The sequence below is a fragment of the Carcharhinus amblyrhynchos genome, chromosome 2, assembly GCF_965287045.1.
Source record: "Carcharhinus amblyrhynchos chromosome 2, sCarAmb.v2.hapA, whole genome shotgun sequence".
Lineage (NCBI taxonomy): Eukaryota > Metazoa > Chordata > Chondrichthyes > Carcharhiniformes > Carcharhinidae > Carcharhinus > Carcharhinus amblyrhynchos.
In genome coordinates this window covers 130,640,157-130,657,343 of record NC_137325.1, presented here as the reverse complement: position 1 = coordinate 130,657,343, position 17,187 = coordinate 130,640,157, and the positions used below count along the sequence as shown (strand labels likewise).

The 17,187-nt window shown below is 43.5% G+C and overlaps 1 protein-coding gene across 1 annotated transcript in view; it reads right to left on the bottom strand.

The window, feature by feature from the left end:
• ptprn2 (protein tyrosine phosphatase receptor type N2) overlaps nt 1–17,187 on the bottom strand; it is an 891,364-nt gene that overhangs the window by 51,428 nt on the left and 822,749 nt on the right. The window contains exons 15-16 of the mRNA XM_080212823.1: nt 8,331–8,478; nt 1,997–2,070 (exon numbers count right to left, since the gene is read on the bottom strand). Coding sequence (XP_080068949.1) covers nt 1,997–2,070; nt 8,331–8,478 — 222 coding nt within the window. The remainder of the gene's footprint in view (nt 1–1,996; nt 2,071–8,330; nt 8,479–17,187) is intronic.

The window sequence follows — 17,187 nt, the reverse complement described above, 5'->3', positions numbered from 1 at the left end:
GCAATGTGACAGTGATCATTTAATCAGTTTTTACTGAGATTGAGTAGGGGATAAATATTAGTTATGTCCCAATATTGGCACACAGGGTTGTGAACGTAGCCCAGTCCATTACACAAATCAGCCTCCCATCCATTGAGCTTGCCTTGGGAAAGCAACCAGCATAATCAAGAACCCATGGACACCTTCTTCCGTCAGTTAAAAGATACAAAATTCTGAGAACATGTACCAACAGAATTAAGAACAGCCGCTGTCATCAGACTTTTGAATGATCCTAACATTTATTAATCTGATCCCTTTACCTGCAACTGCAACACTATATTTTGCACCCTTTCCTTTACTTTTCCCCTATGTACTTTAAGTTTAAGTTTATTTATTAGTGTCACAAGTAGGCTTACACTAACACTGCAATGATGTTATTGCGAAAATCCTCTAATGGCTATCTGTTTTGTCTGTATAGCGTGCAAGAAACAATACTTCTCACTGTATCCCAGTACATGTGACAATTACATGTCAAACCAAATCAACACCAGGAAGAACTTGTATTTCCTTCTTCAACTAATGCTATGGGAAATTTTAAATCCACTTGCAAGAACATATGGGGCCTCAGCTTGATACCTACAAGGCAGCACCTTCAACACTGCAGTACACCCTCGGTATACTAAAATGGCAGTCTAGATTATCTGCTCAAGTCTTGGGGTGGGGGCTTGAACTCACAATCTTCTGACTCACGAGCAACAGTGTCACCAGCGGAGGCACGGCTGACAGCTAAAGTGCCAGCAGAGGACAAAGCTATTGTGTTTTCATTTTCAATTCATAAAACAATCAAATGAAAATGTAGGGAGCCATTACGTTGCTGTGCTTTCTCCTCACAGCTGGATGGTATTTGGACTATTAAGTGTGTTAACTTGGAAATGTTGCCTCCCATTGATGGCAGACAGGCGTGGTATAGCTCCAGTCCGTGTGAGCTTGGATGAAAAACTTGCATGGAATCGCAAAGCAGAATTTCCTGCTTTGAACTTGGAAACACATTGTGGCATAAATTATTGACAGGGGTTGATTCACTCCCAAATATTATGTGCAAAAACACTTTGAAGCAGCCACATTATAAAGGATTACAAATATTTCTAAGAAAACATTGGAGCAATTCCACAAACCCACGCTGCCTGCAGGTAGTACAACTTGGAGAACTGTTGCTACAATGACTGTAACTCGGACTCTGGTTTCCGATGAGAACAACTTTCCCCGGTGGGTAGTGTAGGAATGTGGAATTGTCCCCAGTTTGTTCCCACATCATCACCATCATAGTATTTCCATTGATATTGTCTGAAAATGCGATGGTAACAGACTCAACCGTAACTTTCAAAAGACATCTGCTTGAAAAGGAAAATAAATAGAGGGCTATGAGAAAGTACAAGAGAGAGGAACGTCTTCAAAAAATTTGGTCCAGATAAGGTGGTGAATTTTTGGAACTTGCTGCCCGGTGGAGGCGGAATCATTAAATGGTTTTAAGGTGGAGATAGATATACTTCTGATTTTAAAAATGGTTTAAAGGGATATGGGGAACTGTTATGGAGGTGGATTTGAGACCAGGGAGAGATCCGTTATGATCTGACTGAATGGTGGAGCAAGCACGAAGGGCTGAAGTGCCTATTTCTGCACCTAATTCTTATGGGCTTCTTTTCCTAAATGTTGGGCCGAATGGCCTCATTCTATGCTGTATGATCCAAATGCACTGTTGCACCCAAGAGTGATTCACACATAGAAGTAAACTGGCATGGCGGGTCACCTGCCCATTACAGAACTTGCCCAATGTTCGAGCCCATGCGACAGAATGTATAATGGGCGCCTGATTCTCTCCGTCAGGTTGCCTTTTATGCACTGAAGGTGAAAATGACCTGTGATGAATTATTTTCAAAGTTTCATTGTTGTTCTTAATAAAACGAATAAAGCAGGTTGTAAAGGGCCTGGTGGCATTTGGTACAGAGCGGGTACTTACAATGGGGCTTGCGTTGATGTAGTCTGAATTCGAATGACTTGATTCAATTTTCAGTGTTATTCTGGAGTGGTCATCTGTAAAAAGGAAAACATTAAATATGTCAGAAGGAGGGATTGTTACTAGTACATAGCTGCTGAAAAAAAGAGACAGGGTAGTGAAGCTCCATGTCTTGCACTCATTGGGAGAGGCACAAATTTCAAAAACAACAACAATTTGTATTGTCTGAGATAAAAGAAAAAGAAGTAAAGTTTATTTATTAGTCACAACTAAGGCTTACATTAACACTGCAATGAAGTTACTGTGACATTCCCCTAGTTGCTTGCTCGGGTCAATGCACCTAACCAGTGTGTCTTTCAGAATGTGGAAGGAAATTGGAGCACCCGGTGGAAACCCACCCAGACATTGGGAAAATGTGAAAACTCCACACAGTGACCCAAGCCGGGAATCGAACCCAGATCCCAGTTGCTGTGAGGCAGCAGTGCTAATCACTGTGCCACCATGCTGCCAAGAATACTGATTGATTAGCAAGTGGACTATGATTAGTTGAGGTGTCTTGCCATGGAGAATGCACTAAGGAACATCCGTTATTCAATGGAAAAAGACACAGGGCGGGATTTTCCAGCTGTGCTTGTCCCAAGGCCAGAAATTCCAGTCTGAGGTTAACGGACCTTTGCAGTGTCTGCTCCTACTCACTACGATTCCCGTGGCAGGCAGGATGGGAAAATTCATCCACAATGCTTGGACGCGTTCTCCTTTCCACTGGCAGAGAACAGAGTCCTATATGTGGATAAATGTAGGTCGAAATTCTCTGACTGTTCACGCCAGCAGGATCTTCCAGTCCCACTGATGATGTTACCCCCGTCACGGTTTTCTGTGGGGTGGAATCAATGGGAAATTCCACTGAAAGCAGTGGAACAAAGAGCAAAGAAAATTACAGCTCTCCAAGCCTGCGCCGACCATGCTGTCTGACTGAACTAAAGCCCCCTGTCCTTCCAGGGACCATATCCCTCTATTCTCATCCTTTTCATGTATTTGTCCAGACGCCCTTTAAAACCCATTATTGTACCTGCTTCCACAACCTCCCCCGACAGCAAGTTCCAAGCACCAACCACACTCTGTGTAAAAGACTTGCCTTGTACATATCCTTTAAACCTTGCCCTTCGCACCTTAAACCCGTGTCCCCTAGTAATTGACTCTTCCACCCTGGGAAAAAGCTTCTGACTATCCATTCTGTCCATGCCTCTCATAATCTTGTAGACTTTGATCAGGTCACCCCTTAACCTCTGTCATTCCAGTGAGAACAAACCAAGTTTCTCCAACCTCTCCTCATAATTAATGCCCTCCTTACCAGGCAACATCCTGGTAAATCTTTTCTGTACCCTCTCCAAAGCCTCCACATCCTTCCGGTAGTGTGGCAACCAAAGTTGAACATTATATTCCAAGTGCGGCCTAACTAAGGTTCTATAAAGCTGCAATATGACTTGCCAATTTTAAGGTGCGAGGGACAAGGTTTAAAGAAGATGTATGAGGCAGATTATTTACACAGAGAGTGGTGGGTGCCTAGAACTCATTGCCAGGGGAGGCACTGGAAGCTGGTATGGTAGTGACCTTTAAGGGGTGTCTTGACAAGTACATGACTAGGATGGGAATAGGGGGATATGGTCCCCGGAAGAGTAGAGGGTTTTAGTTCAGTTGGGCAACATGGTTGGCACAGGTTTGGAGGGCTGAAGAGCCCTGAGCTGTTCCAGTGCTGTAATTTTTTTTTGTTCTTTGTACAGTAAGCAATGACCTGAGATCTGACAAAGGGTCATCTAGACTCGAAAAATTGGCTCTATTCTCTCTCTACAGATGCTGTCAGATCTGCTGAGATTTTTCCAGCATTTTTCTGTTTTTTGTGTGGGCAATGAACTGACTGAGGTAGTGTGCCCGATCTCAGCATCAAGCTTGCACAGTGAACAAATGTCTGGGGCCCCACTTACGAGGTTGCCAGTAAGGCCAGTTTTATAGCATTTGGAGATGTAGGAATGTCGATGTGTATATTGACAGAGAGGGAAGGCTTACAGTAAACAGTAGTGAAAAACACAATCATGGATGTTTCAGCCTCTACGTCAAGGAGGGGGAACTCATTTACCTCCGCCATTTCACAAGTGAATTCAAAAGTGTGATGAAGCCTATTAAAGTTTGTAAGGAAATTCTTATGTGCAGCCATAGATTCAGATGTAGTAAATTATCATCCACGTCTTGAAGATATGCAAAGAGTAGAAGGTTCAGTTAGGGATCATTCCACGTCCCTTCGGCTTTTCACAGCAGACAGTGTGCTGACTGTACTCAATCAGCCAATGTTTGCAAAACTCAGGACATAGGGTGGAATTTTCCAGTTCCGTACTCCACAGGAATTGTAGCAGGCAGGGCGACCATGCAAAGGTCCATTGACTTTGGGTGGGCATTTCTGGTCTTGGGGCGAGTGCAGCCAGAAAATCCCCACCCATAGTGTTCAACGTTAGATGTGATTCTATGATTGGACATCACTTACTGATTACCGAGTGTGCTAAGAACCATGCGAACACTAATTTAAGATTATTAGTTGGGCTTGCTAAAAACTATATGTATTCATAAGCAGGGCCCTGTCCTCTGCAAACAGAAAGAATATGTCCAGGCAATGTATCTTTTCAATTAAACAAAAGCATGGGGCACAACTGTTCCATTGTCCATTCACCATGGCAACACCTCAGTGAATCAGACTTGGCTTGCGTTTTTTGAATTTAATCAAAAGTTTGGGGGAATAAGTTTCAAGATAGCATCAGAACATGGTGCCTTCTTGCAAGCTGTGCCCAGCATCCCCGCTAATTCTATCTTTTACTCTTTTCTACGCTTCTAAAACTTTATTCCATGACTGCAACATTCTGCATTCTCTCCTTTCTTCTCTATGAACGGTATGCTTTGTCTGTATTTTGCGCAAAAAAGAATCCTTTTCACTGTATACTAATACATATGACAACATTAAATCAAATTCAATTTCAACTGTTACCCAGTCCATTCCCTCTGACAATGCCTTGAATAATCAGTTTACTTGTCAAACAATCAGCACCCTTTTCTCATGCAGTATAAATTGTTGTTGCCTTTGAAATTTGGTATTCTTGCATCCAGACAGTAGAAGACAAAGAATCCAACCTCAGGCATTTTTCTTCCAGTTGGCTTGCGGATCTGGGAAATTTCCTGACTCTGCACTTCTAACCTGGGAGCAAAAAGGCAGGCCGAGGAGACCAAGAGTGTTCTATCTAAGTTTGTTGAGAATGCAAGGTTAGGTGGGAAAGTAAGCTGTGAGGAAGATACAAAGAGGCTGCAAAGAGATATAGAGATGTTGAATGAGCGGACAAAAACGTGGAAGGTAAAGTACAAAGAGAGAGAGTGTGAGGTTATGAATAGAGAAGCAGAACATTTTTTTAAAGGACTTAAAATGTCTTGAGGTTCAGAGGACTTTGGTGCGCTTGTACACTGAACATCTCAAGTTACCTTGCAGGTACAGCAAGCAATTAGGAAGCTACATGACATGTTGCCCTTTATTATATGCCGATTGGGCTACAAGAGTAAGGAAGTCTTGCCTTTTTTTTTATAAAGCTCTAGAGAGCACATCTAGAATGCTACTTGCAGTTTTGTTTTCTTATATACTTAGCTTGCAGGCAGTGCAATGAGTGTTCACTAGATTGGTCTTTGGGCTGGGCAGGTTCTCTTGTGATGAAATTGGGCCTGTACTCTCTGGAGTTTGAGAGGTGATCTTATTAAAACATACAAGATTCCGAAGGGGCTCGACAGGGTAGACACTAATAGATTGTTTCCGCTGGCTGTGGAACCTAGAACATGACGGCTCAGTCTCGGGATAAAGGACTTCCCTCATTTCTTCACTCATAGGCCTGCGAATTCCCTACCCAAAAAGGTTGTAATGCTCCATTATTGAATATATCTAAGGCTGAGGCAGACAGATTTTTGGCCTCTCTAGGGGAGTCAAGGGGAAGGGGGAGTGGGTGGGAAGGCAGAGATAAGGCTGATGGTCAGCTATGATTGTGTTGAATGGCAGAGCAAACTTAATGGGACATGTGGGTTGGTCCCATTTCTTATGTTTCTTTGACAGCTGGGGGAGCAGGATTGGTCAATTTGACTTGTGTCATCCAGTGGCAATGGGATGATAATGGCCTCAAAATGAGTCACAGTAACCCGACTGTCTTGTCGACCTTGATGATGTGGTCACCACCATTTTGAAAAGGTCTTATCGCTCGGTATCTAAAGTGCCTGCTTCAACCTTAGTTGCCACCTTTGAATAGAAATGGCCAGAGAAGGTATCTGTCACATGCCAGTCACTATCAATGCGGGGTGGGGGTTGAAGAATGCAATCATGCCCCCCTCCTCCATTTCACACCCCATCAATTAACTTGACACCAGCCGGAGTGACCAATATAGTGGATCTTAATCAAGAGGGCTGCATCAGGACGCCCCACATGTTAACAGGGTCATAGCTCACAATTAATGCCACTTCTTTGCTTTGACTGTAAGAAGTCAGTCATGATCTCATTGAATGGCAGGGCAGACCCCATGGATCAAATGGCCCACTTCTGCCCACTTTATATTATGGTTGGACAGACTCGAATGGGGCCCCAAAATGGAAGAATCAATATAGTGGCACAATTCCATTGTGAATAATCTTGGGAACCTTGGACTGAACTTTTTTAAGGCAAGGATAGATAAATTTTTGAACAGTAAAGGAATTAAGGTTTATGGTGAGTGGGCAGTTAAGTGGAGCTGAGGCCAGGTAAAGATCAGCCATGATCTTATTGAATGGCGGGGCAGCCAGAGGGGCCAGATGGCCTACTCCTGTTCCTAGTTCTTATGTTCTTATGAACTCAGTGGTAACCTGTGGAGCCACACAGGAATCACCAGATACCAGCAATTTGAACCAAAAGCATTGGATTTCTTTTTATATTGGTGTCACAAGTAGGCTTACATTAACACTGCAATGAGGTTACTGTGAAAATCCCCAAGTCGCCACACTCCAGCACCTGTTTGGAGAATTTAGCATGGCCAACGTACCTAACTGGCACGTCTTTTGGGCTGTAGGAGGAAACCAAAGCATCCGGAGGAAACCCATGCAGACACGGAGAGAACGTGCAGATTCCACACTGACAGTGAACCAAGCCGGGAATCGAATCCTGGTCCCTGGCACTGTGAGGCAGCAGTGCCAACCACTGTGCCACTGTGCTACCATAGGTTAGTTGAGGATGACTCGCACTTGCGGTTTCGACTTCATGGTTATATAAAGTGAGTTAGTTACTCCTATTTACAGGAGCAATCTGCAGCTGCTACATCTCCCAAAGAATCACGGATGTCACAGTTCTGCAGAGAGGGAAGGAACAATCCTGTTCTTGGCAACAGAGGAGGCAAAGAAGAAAACTGACGGCTAAAACAGCCAACACTGCTTTGATCATATACAATGTTAATTAATTGCAAGGAGTGGCATATTAATAACATATCAGCTGTGAAGAATACTTTTATATTAAAGTAAAAGCAGGATATTTAAAGCCTTGTCCAACAGCCAAGCATAGTGGGAGAAAAATTAACACTTGGAAAATTATGGGTTTCTGCAGCCACTGATCTGTATGGCCAATGGACAAACCTCCTGGCAGTGATAGCATACCTGCTTCTTTATTGCGGGCGTGCTAGATGTAAACAGTCAGCGCCATCGCTTCCGAGGAGTATAGATTTGATTCCAAGCTTTGAATTAGAAATTGCACTTTTAAAAAAAATCTCTTTGGAGCCTTTTCTCCCCTTCAAAATGCTCTTAATGATCTTAAAAGTAAAGTTTAAGCTTATTTATTAGTGTCACAAGTAGGCTTACATTAACATTGCAGTGAAGTTACTGTGAAAATCTGGCACTCTGGGATGACACTGAGGGAAAATTTAGCATGGCCAATGCACCTAGCCAACACAACTTTCAGATTGTGGGAGGAAACCATAGCTCTCGGAGGAAAGCTGTGTCCACACAGACACAGGGAGAACCTGCAGATTCCGTATAGACAGTGGCCCAAGTCGGGAATCGAACCATGAGACAGCAGTGCCGCCCAAGTTTCAATGGAATGGCTGGTACAAAGCCTGGTTAGCAGGTAAAAGTGTTTTCAGCACTTGCTTTTGCAATATTTTTCAACAATTATTTGGTGAAACCTTCCCATGATTTCTATCTATTATGTCATTGATGTTTGAGTTTAAAATTTTATGTGTTTTCAATAGATCTCTTTCCCCCTCCCTCTGCCGCTATGCTGTGTGACAGTGGGAGGAGATAACTTACATGGCACCACCAGCTGAGATCGGTTCTTCTTTTCATTCTCTTCCCTGCCTGCGATGCTGCTGGTGTTCGGCTCAGCTTGGTAAGCAGCCAGGGCTTCCCATTCCTTCTCCAGACGGTTTTTGTTCCTCAGGTGATCTTCCATATAGGTCTAAAACAGAGGAGAATACGAACAAGAAAAATCAGGGGGACATTCCACTGGCTTTTAATGAACCAATGCTGCATTGCAAAATACTTCAACACAGGTTTACAAATTCCCCCACAATACCTTACACAACTTATGTCCCAAACGTTTGAGGATTTCTGTAGAATTTGTTCCAAAAGTGAGTTTTTTGCAGGAATTATTGCACAATCCCTATTTGTTCCTACAGGATTCATTCTAAAACATATTAGCCCTAAAATTTTATTGCACGAGAGCTTAACACGTTAGCCTAACATTCTCTTTTGCTATTTCAGCTGGGACATTGATCTAAAAACTCTGAAGGTTTGATGGGATCCTGTAAAATTTATCCCAATGTTCAGTGATTCACTTTGTTTACTATAAAAAGTGATTTTAAAAAAGACATTTTTATATCCAGTTTAGTTTGGTATGGTCACTTAGCTCTGTCATGGCGTGGAATGTGTTAAAACCACCTTCATTCAGAAAATAAGCCAATGCTCATTCAATAGTTGTCCAGGCAATGGTTTTGGTTTGAGCGATTCCCAGAAAGACACCAAACTACTTAATTCAGATGTAAACACCTAGGGTGGAATTTTACCATCCCGTCCGTCACGGGAATTGTAGCGGGCAGGAGATGAACCATGCAAAGGTCCATTGACCTTAGGTGGGAATTTTCATTCTTGTAGCGAAGCTGGCTGGAAAATCCTGCCTATTATCTGATCTCACTGATTTGACTGGATTTATCAATTTGTCTTTTTCAAATTGGAGAGTTTGTCTGACACTTTAAAAGGTCAACAGTCAAGTCAGATAATTCCTGTACATCGTGGAAAAGACAAAAGAGTAGTCCCCTCAGATAAAGATATTTCTTGTAACCTAAGTTTCACTGCAGCTGGAAATAATTATTTTCTGTTATACAAAAAACTAAGTTTGAAGCAGAGAAGGTTTAACTAGATCGGAACCTGGAATGAGCGGGTTCATAGAATCCTTACAGTGCAGAGGAGGCCATTCAGCCCATACAGTCTGCACTGACTCTCTGACAGGGTATCTTACTCGGGTTGATTATTGCTGCAAAAGTTGTATGTACAGCAAAAGTTAAACCATAAGCCTATAGTACATGTACACAAGTCCCGTCAGGGATGATAGAATAGTTGACCTGCTTGAGGCCTGCCTGATAAAGGACTCTGGGGTGCGAGTTCTACCTGTTTAGGTAATTACCTATTAACTTGGGAACTTGCATTCTACAAGTCCCACCGGGAAATCAATCAGGGATTCTCCATGTTAGTTTATCACAAGCACATAAAATGCCACACAGATTGGACAAAATGGGCCATGTTTGGTCTTCCTGTAGCTCACCAAAGTATCCATTCTCTCTGCATGAGATTTGCAAGTCAGTCGGCCATCTACGACAATGGTGAAGTGGAGAAGGGATTGGAGCCTGTCCATGCCTGGCTGGTCTAAATTTCAAAGAAGCTGATATTAAGCATGAAATGGGAATTCCAATCTTTTGGAGGTGATTATGGGCCCTCCCTGATAGGCACACAAACACTAGCTTCTCTCTCTTTTGTCTAGAGCACTGAGGAAAATTTTAGCCCTCTCCACCAACCCCTCTGATTGAAATCTGCTACTTCAACAGAGTTCAGACACAGGCACACAAAAAAATGGCCTTGCATTTTCAGAACACACCGCCCTGCTCAGGACTCTGGATGTCTCAAACTGCTTCACAGCCAAAGACATACTTCTGAAATATTGCCAGAGCTGTCACATAAGAAATCAGAGAATCTTCATTGACAACGTGACTCACACATCATCTAATTATTACTCAACCTTTGGGGAGATGGGACAATTTATTCTTAATAAGCAATTCAAATGTAGAGACTCTTTTTCCACTGCTGGGGACACCAAACTTATTCCTTTTTTATTCATTCATGGGACATGGGCATGACTGAGTGGGCCAGCATTTATTGCCCATTCCTAATCGTCCTTGAATTGAGTGGATTGCTAAGCCATTTCAGAGGACAGTTGAGAGTCACAGAATCACAGAATACCACAGCACAGGAGATGACCTTCGGCCCATCAAGTCTGCACTGACGCATGAAATGCCCTGACTTGCCCACCTAATCCCACTTGCCAGCGCTTGGCCCATGGCCTTGAATGTTATGGCATATCAAGTACTCATTCAGGTATTTTTTTAAAGGATGTGAGGCATCCCTCCACCACCACCCTCCTAAGCAGTGCATTCCAGACCGTTGCCACCCTCTGGGTAAAAAGGTTTTTCCTCAAATCCCCCCTAAAGCTCCCACCCCTTACTTTTAACTTGTGACCCCTCGTAACTGACCCTTCAGCTGAGGGAAACAGCTGCTCCCAAACACCTTACTGTGGCTCTGAAGTCACATGTAGGCCAGGCCTGCTAAGGGCAGCAGAATTCCTTCCCTAAAGGACATTAGTGAATCAGATGGCTTTTTCCCGGCAATCGACAATGGTTTCATGGTCATCAGTAGATTCTTAATTCCAGGCTTTTTTTTTAATTGAATTCAAATTCCACCGTTTGCCGTGGCAGGATTTGAATCCAGGATCCCAAGACATTAGCTGAGTTGCTAGATTGCTGGTCTAGCAGCAATACCAAAAGGCCATCACTTCCCTGGGACTATGGAGACCGTAGGATAAGGCAGATACTAATAAATCTAATAAAGAATTAAGGAAGAATGTTTTTATCCAGTGAATGGTTAGAATTGCAACTTATTATCAGAAGTGCGTATCATTGATGCATTTAAAAGAAAGCCAGATAAAAAATATGAGGGAAAAAGTCATAGAAGAATATTGTTCTATTTTTTCTGGTTTATTATATATTTTATATCTGATTTATCTCACAGCAATGGAGAGATGAAAGTAATTCTAAGTCTACAACACATTTATTTTACTTATTTAAAGTATCTCAGGATTGTTACACACTCAATTACAGTTCTGGCTCTGAAGCTTTTATTTGCTTTAGCTCCCAGACTTAATCAATCAAGCACAGTGAACACAGATCAGTCAGCAGACTAACACAATCAAACACAGATCACCTTAACTATTGCCACTGCAGATATATTGATAGAGTTAGATGAAGGGAGAAGGCTTGTGATGAACTCACATCAGGACGAGGGGGGCAATTGGGAGGGTTCAAGTGGCTGATTCTTGCGCTGAAAATTCTATGTAATTCAATGCTTTAAACAAATTGCGTTAGATATATCGTACTTTCTTCTTTGTACAACTGCAAGTAACACTTAGCCAAGCAGTGACATTTGCAAATTCAATTAACTTTGATTTTAGAAGTGTTAGCAGCACCAGGTTCTTGTTGCGCCCGATAACTTTCTGGAATATTTATGAGGCAGGAGTCTGAAATGGAAATAAGTGCTTTGAGAATGAGCTGCAACAGGCATATTTCTACAGAAATCAACCCTGTCTAGACTTGTGTGACCTTGGCATCAAAATTTATCAATCACATTCTCCCTTCTTTAAAGCCTGTACTGTTCTGGTTGATTCCTGTTCAAATCAAAAGAGAGTTGTTCAAATGAAAGATATTTTTGATATGCAGAAATAAAACAAGGGCAGGGATTCTGGCCTTGAAATCGAAAGGCTGGAGATGTCCCTTATATCAGCATCTGTTGGTTCATTATGTTCCACAAGGGGAGTCTTGGGGCATGTCGTGGGGAGAGTTCCCAAGCCACCCAAGACATGTCTGAATGAAAGGCTTGGGTGAGTACTGCTGAAAGTATTCTGAGGCCACAACCTTTCTTTTACTAGGAATCCCAGAAGAGATCAATGACCTTTCCAAAAATGCCCCAGTGTTTTATTGAGAGAAGATTTACTGAAGAGGAGAACTTACTTCAGAGACTCACCCAGACAAACCTCCTTTGTCAGTTGAGTGGCAACTCTGACAGAAATCAACTGCAAATGTTCCAATCCAAGTGAACAGTGTAGTAAATTATGGTAATACATTTCAGGAGGACATAGACGGGAAGACATGTGGCAGATTAAATTTATTGTAGGGACGTGTGAAGTGAAACAATTCAATAGGAAGAATGACCTCCTTCTGTGCTTTTGATTTTGGATGCAGGAAGATTGTGGGGTGGGGGGGGGCAAGTGATATGTCAGGTGGGTGATATGGTGGGAGGTGTGATATGGCAGGGGGTGATATGGTGGGGGGGAGTGATATGGCAGGGATGTGATATGGCTGGGGGGGGGTGATATGGCAGGTTCGTGATATGGTGGGGGGTGTGTTATGGCAGGGGGTGATATGGCGGGGGGAGTGATATGGCAGGGATGTGATATGGCTTGGGGGGGCGGTGATATGGCAGGTTCGTGATATGGTGGGGGGGTGTGTTATGGCAGGGGGTGATATGGCGGGGGGAGTGATATGGCAGGTGTGTGATATTGCAGGGGGGTTGATATGGCAGGTGGGTGATATGGTGGGGGCGAGGTGATTTGGCATATGGTGATATGGCGGTGGGGGTGATATGCTGGGGAGGTGATATGGCATGTGGTGATTTAGCAGGAGTGTGATATGGTGGGAGGGAGGTGATTTCTGGCTTAGGCATAGTCACATAAGGATTCCACTCCATCACACTTGTTCTGACAGAACAGAACACCTAGAAATTTTGGGGCTATGGACATCTGTCCCTCATTAAATTGAGGCATTTGTCACCTCCCTCTCCTCTCAACCTGGCTGAGACTTAAGTGCTGTCCAGAAGTCAAACACGGAACCCTGTCCCTCTTCCTGCTTCTTGAAGTTATGGGTGATTCTCCAACATAGAATCTAAACCGACAGTCTAATGAAGCACTGAGGAAGTGCAACACCTTCAGAGATAACTAACGGAATCTTCTGGCTGTTCACGCCTGCTGCTGTCGCTGCAAGTGAGGTCGCGGAGTTTGGCACTCAGGCGAATCTCCATTCACTGCAGCGGGACCGGAAAACCCCCCTGGCGTGACTGGCTGGAAAATTCCAGCCAACATCTTTTAAATAAGAGTTTAACTGAGGCCTCATCTGCAGGTTCACTGAAGATCTCGTGACATTATCTTGAAGAAGCTTGGAGCAGTTCTTCCTGGTGCCCAAATATTTAATCCTCAACTGCTTTCACTAAAGCAGATTATCTGACCATGGCCACATAGTTCGCATGGCCTTACTGGACGCAGGTTGGCCGCTGCATTTGCAACAATGGCTTCAATTCAAAAAGATTCTACAAAACTCTTATTCCCCTCAATCAAATATTTGTTCGGTTTCCTTTTGAATGCAGTAAATGTCAGAAATCCCCACAAACAATCCGGTTGATAATGTTGCAATCCCCCACGCCCCACCCCCACCCCCCCCCCCCCCACCCCGCCCCCACATTGCTCTAACCTTGTGATTTTCACAGCTGAGAAATGTGATCAATTCATCACTGGACCCGTCACTACATCTAATCACAGGGACATGGATCTTTATTCTGAATGATGGTGTAAAAGTCAGAGTCCAGTTTGCATCTCTCCCATTTTTCATTTCTGTTGAAGTCAACAGAGTTTTCTTTATTCTTTCACGGGAATGACTTTGCTGGAAAACTTTGCTGCTCGTCCCTAATTGCCCTTGAACTGAGCGCCTTGTTAGGCCATTTCAGAGGGCAGTTAAGAGTCAGCCACGTTGCTGTGGGTGGAGTCACATGGCCTGACTTCCTTTCCTAAAAGACATTCGTGAACCAAATGGGACGATAAACAATGGTTTCATGGTCATCATTAGACTTTTAATTCCAGATTTTTATTGAATTTAAATTTCACCATCTGCCTTACCCTGTGTCTGGATTACTAGAGCAAGTACCACGACGCCACCACCTCCCCTAAGCTACGCCAATAGACTTCAATAGCTACCCCAGCATAACTGGTGGAGTTGAGTGTGCATCGTCTCCTCTTCACACAAATAAAAGTGAATACATTGTTCAGTCTCTTCTCGAATGCAGTTACGTCAGAGATATGGAAGATTTTTCCCAGGGTGGAAGAGTCAATTACTGGGGTGGGGGGGGGGGGCATAGGTTTAAGATTCGAGGGGCAAGGTTTAAAAGAGATGTACGAGGAAAGTTTCTACACAGAGGATGGTGGATGCCTGGAACTTGCTGTCGGGGGAGGTAGTGGAAGCAGATACAATAGTGACTTTTAAGGGACATGTGGGCAAATACATTGAATAGGATGAGAATAGAGGGATATGGTCCCCGGATGGGCAGGGGGTTTTAGTTCAGTCGGGCAGCATGGTCTGTGCAGGCTTGGAAGGCCAAAGGGCCTGTTCCTGTGCTGTGATTTTCTTTGTTCTTTGCTCTTAATTCACCTTGTCAGGTCTGTTATTACTGGAGAGTTGACAGGTCTCTAAGCACTTGCAGACTAATAGAAATCAGAAAAGAAATGCAGACTATTTAAGGATGATGTCATGCAGATCAGTGCTATTCCTTCTTTGTCAGTGCTATGGTTGAAAGGTTGTCCTCATGCACACATTCTCATGTGCACCTTTGCCCTGCTCATTGAGTCATAGAGTCATAGAGGTTTACAGTATGGAAACAGGCCCTTCGGCCCAACTTGTCCATGCCGCCCTTTTTTTCAAAAATCCCTAAGCTAATCCCAATTGCCTGTGTTTGGCCCATATCCCTCTATACCCATTGTACCGATGTAATTATCTAAATGCTTCTTAAAAGATAAAATTGTACCCGCGTCTATTACTACCTCTGGCAGCTTGTTCCAGACACTCACCACTCTCTGTGTGAAAAAATTGCCCCTCTGGACACTTTTGTATCTCTCCCCTCTCATCTTAAATCAGTGCCCTCTAGTTTTAGACTCTCCTACCTTTGGGAAAAGATATTGACTATCTACCTTGTCTATGCCCCTCATTGTTTTATAGATCTCTATAAGGTCACCCTCGGCCTCCTACGCTCCAAAGAAAGAAGTCCCAGTCTATTCAGCCTCTCCTTATAATTCAATCCATCAAGTCCCGGTAGCTTCCTAGTAAATCTTTTCTGCCCTCTTTCTAGTTTAATAATATCCTTTCTATAATAAGGTGACCAGGATTGCACACAGTAGTCCAAGTTTTAGGCATACAAGATGATCAAAGGATTGGATAGGGTGGACAGTGAGAGCCTTTTACCTCGGATGGTGATGGCTAACACAAGGGGACATAGCTTTAAATTGAAGGGTGATAATTATAGGACAGATGTCAGAGGTAGGTTCTTTACTCAGAGGGTAGTAAGGTCGTGGAATGCCCTGCCTGCAGCAGTTGTGGACTCGCCAACTTTAAGGGCGTTCAAATGGTCAGTGGATAGGCATATGGATAACATTGGAATGGTTTAGGTTAGAGGGTCATTAGATTGGTTCCATGGTTGGCACAACATCGAGGGCCGAAGGGCCTGTACTGCGCTGTAATGTTCTATGTTCTAATGTTTTGTACAACTGCAACGAGACGTCCCAGCTCCTGTATTCAATGTTCTGACCGATGAAACCAAGCATGCCGAGTGCCTTCTTCACCACTCTATCCACCTGTGACTCCACTTTCAAGCAGCTATGAACATGTACTCCTAGATCTCTTTGTTCTGTAACTCTCCCTAACGCCCTACCATTAACTGAGTAAGTCCTGCCCTGGTTCAATCTACGAAAATACATCACCTCGTATTTGTCTAAATTAAACTCCATTTGCCATTTGTCAGCCCACTGGCCCAATTGATCAAGATCCCATTGCAATTGGAGATAACTTCCTTCACTGTTCACTATGCTCCATATGCTGCCAGACAAATCCAGCTCCTTCCTTTGCAGCCTTCACACGTCAGTTGACATTATCAGTATTACAGCCGTAATAATAGATGCCTGTGATGTGTAAAAGGAGTACAGCAATCCAATCAGTAGCTATTGAGGTATTTCAGTGCCACGCAGACAGGCTTTGACCATTTTACTTTCCTTACCCACCCCCATCACCCCTTCTTACCCCTGCCCTCTTTTCTGACAGGTTATAACCAAGAAAGAATGCTGAATAAAAATCACAAGAGATAACGCTGAGCCTGGTTCCATGGTAAACAAAATGTTATGAAAATATTGGGAATCAATGTTTACTTTAGCTGGAAATAGGTGGCACTAATGAGGGTTATACATGTGCATTAGAGAAGAAAACAGTCATGCCTCAGCCTTAGCCATTCCATTTTATATCCCCCAGTGTGTTAAGTGCAGAATACATTCAGTGACTATCCCCTTATTATTGGCAGCAAGGAGACCATAAATGATAAACAGGAGCACTCCTGCATCATTACTCCGTGTTATGAATATTTGCCAGCAAATTCAGTTCTGAAGTATGTTTAACTATTTTTTCTGCAGCAACTCTGTAATTCCTCAGGCTAATGCCTGGGCATGGATCCCCACTGCAGTGTTGTATTATGCGTCCTAATGCCCTGCTTATCCTTCCTTTGGGTAATAATGTGGTTCTTACAGCAAGGATGCATCCGAGATGTTTTACTATAGTTTGGCAGGTGGAACAGAGTGTTGGTAATGAGGAGAGATATGCTCTGCACCCATCTCCATGAATATGGAGACACGGTGACACAGTGGTTAGCACTGCTGCCTCACAGCACCAGGGACCCAGGTTCAATTCCAGCCTCGGGTCACTGTCTGTGTGGAGTTTGCACATCCTCCCTGTATTTTTGTGGGTTTCCTCTGGGTGCTCTGCTT